Source organism: Dreissena polymorpha, chromosome 4, assembly GCF_020536995.1.
Source record: "Dreissena polymorpha isolate Duluth1 chromosome 4, UMN_Dpol_1.0, whole genome shotgun sequence".
Classification (NCBI taxonomy): domain Eukaryota; kingdom Metazoa; phylum Mollusca; class Bivalvia; order Myida; family Dreissenidae; genus Dreissena; species Dreissena polymorpha.
The window spans coordinates 95,976,266-95,980,028 of NC_068358.1; the positions used below are offsets into that span (position 1 = coordinate 95,976,266).

Consider the following 3,763-nt stretch of genomic DNA (forward strand, 5'->3'; position numbering starts at 1 on the left):
CATTCAACTAAAATGTTATTAACAGACATTCATGTTGGTCTGAGTTAAATTAGTCCAATTTTCTTTTGTTTAAAAGATGTTTGCAGTAGAAACTTTGAACAACCTAGATTTTTACCTAATGCATAACTGCATAGAAGCAATCAGATTTGTCTTATCTCGACTGAAATGGAACAACAGCAAACACTGGCCTTGATGTACTGAACAAATTGTGAATCTCAGTCACGCCCATTTCAGTATAAATTAGGCACCAAACGTTGTGAAGAGTCGTGTCATTATCTTGTGATCCGAGACGACACATACACGATGTCAGACCAAAGCCGAGTTGTAAGTAAACGTGTGTGATTATTTCTTTAACTAATATTGTAATCGTTATTGGTTATTTATAATTTTGTTAAAAATTAACACATTCAGGTATTATATGTAAGCAGACATATGTTCGAATATTATATTTCAACAAAAATAGTCAATTAATAGACAATTATCATTAAACAAATATTGCATTTCTTTTATCAAATCTCAACTATTTGTATTGTTATAGTATATGAATTTATATGTATATTCTATTATTCCTATTTATATTTATAACCAATTCATAAAGTATTTTTGTATTTGTTTTTGCATTGAAAGCTTTAAGCATGTCTACTTTGTTTGCTGTGTCCTCATGTCCATTTTATCCCGATAACATAATCTATGATGTATAAAATCGCCTTGCTTGAAAAAGTATTAAACAAATGAAACCGGTACAGTTTACTACAATTTAAGATTGGTTTACACATTTCAAACATCCGTTAGTTTTTTCAATCAATTGTAAAATATGAATTAAAATAAATTTTACATATTTCAATTTTGAAAACATGTCTTTTTAAATGTGTTGTTTTGTTGACGTTGATAATTTTTTCAATAAAACAACACACTTGAAATTACTTAATAAATTACCTTCAGCAATGTGTGCGGTGATGCAATTTCAATTGTATTACAGGCGTAGGTTTATTGGTTTTGGAGCCAATTCATATAAATTTGCAGTTCCTTAGTTATTGCATAAACGCAAGAGTGAGTTATTTAGTCATAAAGTAGTTACAATTGAATTATTAAATGGAACACTAAGAATTCATTTACATGAAATGCTTTATTTTACTAACATATTCTCCGTATTAGAACTTATTTGTGCTTGTTAGTCTGTGCCTGTAAAAAGCTAGTATGTTTCCGTCATGTAAGGTTGACCAATTAGTATATTTCTAGAAGAAATACTTTAATTACGGGCTTTTATATGTATAAACAAGTTTAAACAAAAGCAGCTATTATATTCAAAAGCTAAAATAAGTATATCGATTCTAATACGATCTTAGAAAGTACGCTTAAGTACAAATACAAACACTGTTTTATCTAAACATATCATTTTCCTCCTAAATATCAAAAACGTGTACTACATTTATTAAAAATGAGAACGTTTTCATTATTATACAAACCATATTGAAATAAAGTAATAAATAATAAACATGCAGATTGAGCAAAATCTGGAATAATTACTAAAATTATTGTGTTTGCACAGTGAAAATTTACATAAAGGAGTTGTATATTACGCGAGCTTTGAATATGCCTGAACTGTAATTTACTTTTAGGTTGTATCACTACCAAAGTATAAACATTATTAATACCATTACAATTATACGCGTTTCAGTTCGTGTGGACCATTCTGTTATCGTCTTTGTGTCCTCCAATACAAACTTTTCTGCTGTCTGGTGGCGATGTTTGCTTTGGAATCTGCAACTGCGTCGAAGAGAAGATGTGGTATGACTACATATACGAGACCGAAGTGAAACTAGTACGATGCGAGGAGAGAGATCTCAGATCTATACCAAACTTTACAATTCAGAATCTTCCGACGGGATTTTTCCCAGGTGGAAAAAACTTCACCGTTGACTTGCATAGCAATTATATACAAACTGTTCCTGATAGAGCGTTTGGGGACCTTCCAAAGCTATCCAACGTTGACCTATTTGGAATTATTTTGTTCAATAATTCCATATCGTCCATAAGCGATTCTGCATTTCTTGGTTTAGAAAATACTAGAGTTGTTGTAGATCTCGGACTTAATAATTTCACGACAATCCCACAAGTACTCCGTAATCTAAGAAAAATAGAAGTGTTAGAAATAGAAGAAAATCCCATTATGACCATAGATGCTTCCTTGATTCAACACATCAGTCCCGTGTTGGACTTCAGCATAAATTTGACCTTGTATAATAGCTGGCCAGTAGAACTCAATAATCTCCATGTAAAATACGTTTGGTTCTATGGTTACTCTGGAAATTCGTTTCAAAATTTCAATGTACATGGCATCGGTCAAAATGGGATTGAGTTAGCTATTGAAGGGACGGACATTGTAGACCTTAGTAGTGTTATTTGTAACAATCAAACAAACCTCTCTAAGCTTTGGATTTATACCAATTACAACGTAGATATTAGACCTTTTGAAAGATGCAGTCAAGGAAAGGTGATGCAAAATATTGGGACTTTGCAGCTCAGTGACTTTGACCTTTCAAGAATCCCCAACTTCGTCCACACAATGCCTAAACTAGAATGGCTCTCTTTTGCATTGAATAATATCACCGAAATTGATAATAACGACTTTCGGGGACTCACAGAGTTAGAAGAATTGTATCTTGATAACAATCGCATCACAACAATACATGCACATGCATTCGAAACCAACACAAAACTTCGCAAGCTTACCCTTGTGAATAACACGTTGACCAGTATTCCAAATAGTGTCGCAAATTTAAATCTAGAGGAGTTGGAAATGGATGCAATCGATTGCAAATGCTCCAATTTGCAAAATCTGTAACAAGTCAATGCAACATTTGCCCACAATATTCCCTGCCTTGACGATACGCTTGTAAAAGACGCCCTCGCTGCCTGTCCCTGATAAAATTGTTGAGCTGTAAGCATCGTTAAGGTTTAATTTCATCCATCGGTATCGATATAATAACACTCGGAAATAATTAACTACATTTGTGTATAGCAAACGGTGATAGTAAGATAAGAGCTTTATGATTTAATGAACGCATTTTAAATTGAGTCTGTGTTGTTGTATCACTCTGCCTTTCGTCTATGTTAAAGATAAACACTAACGATTGACATTAATAGTTTGTTTAGCTTTGTTTTATGCAAATATTTTTTTTTATTTTGAGTTATCTTAGAAATGTATTGTATGCGTGAATGATGTGCATGTCAAAAGAAATGATTCATTAAATTTGGATTTAAATCGGGATATGTAAACATTGTATTGAAATGCGCTTAACGGGGCCATATTGTCGTGATGTGTTATGTTCATGCCATATTCACTCTGGTAGTACATGTGACGGTGTATGGTGTTTTATATTTCATAATGTGTACATTGAAGTGTTTTCGTGATTTAGTGTTTAACTTTAGTGAATTTTTTTGTGATGTTAATTGGAATGTGAATATGAAGATGCCATTTAAATTCGGTGTACCTGTTTTTATTGTTACAGCGTATGTGCATTATATGTAAATAAACATATTTCATTGTGTAACTAGTTATATTCGAGTGTACATCAAAAGATATGCCTAGTTGCTTAGTGTTGACCATTAGACTTTACTGTTGTTCAATTTTGGGCATACTTTTTAACAAAAAAGAATGTTGACCGCATCGTAAATGTATTTCTTTCCGAATATAGGCCTTTAACGTATCAATTACGTTACCACGTAATTTTGTAATACTTAACAGGTATTTGATAACCAC

The 3,763-nt window shown here is 32.3% G+C and overlaps 1 protein-coding gene across 1 annotated transcript; it reads left to right on the forward strand.

Moving 5' to 3' along the window:
• The first annotated feature begins 215 nt into the window (after positions 1 to 215).
• On the forward strand, positions 216 to 3,549 carry LOC127878907 (leucine-rich repeat-containing G-protein coupled receptor 4-like). The gene is made up of 2 exons (XM_052425446.1): positions 216 to 324; positions 1,679 to 3,549. The coding sequence occupies exons 1-2, from the start codon at positions 304 to 306 to the stop codon at positions 2,843 to 2,845; spliced, it is 1,188 nt and encodes a 395-aa protein (XP_052281406.1). The 5' UTR covers positions 216 to 303; the 3' UTR covers positions 2,846 to 3,549.
• The last annotated feature ends 214 nt before the right edge of the window (positions 3,550 to 3,763 follow it).

Excerpts from the sequence above, each read along its gene's own strand:
- LOC127878907 (XM_052425446.1), top strand. The coding sequence starts at position 304 with ATGTCAGACCAAAGCCGAGTT. Across the intron at positions 325-1,678 it reads TGTCAGACCAAAGCCGAGTT|TTCGTGTGGACCATTCTGTT; the intron begins GTAAGTAAACGT and ends TACGCGTTTCAG.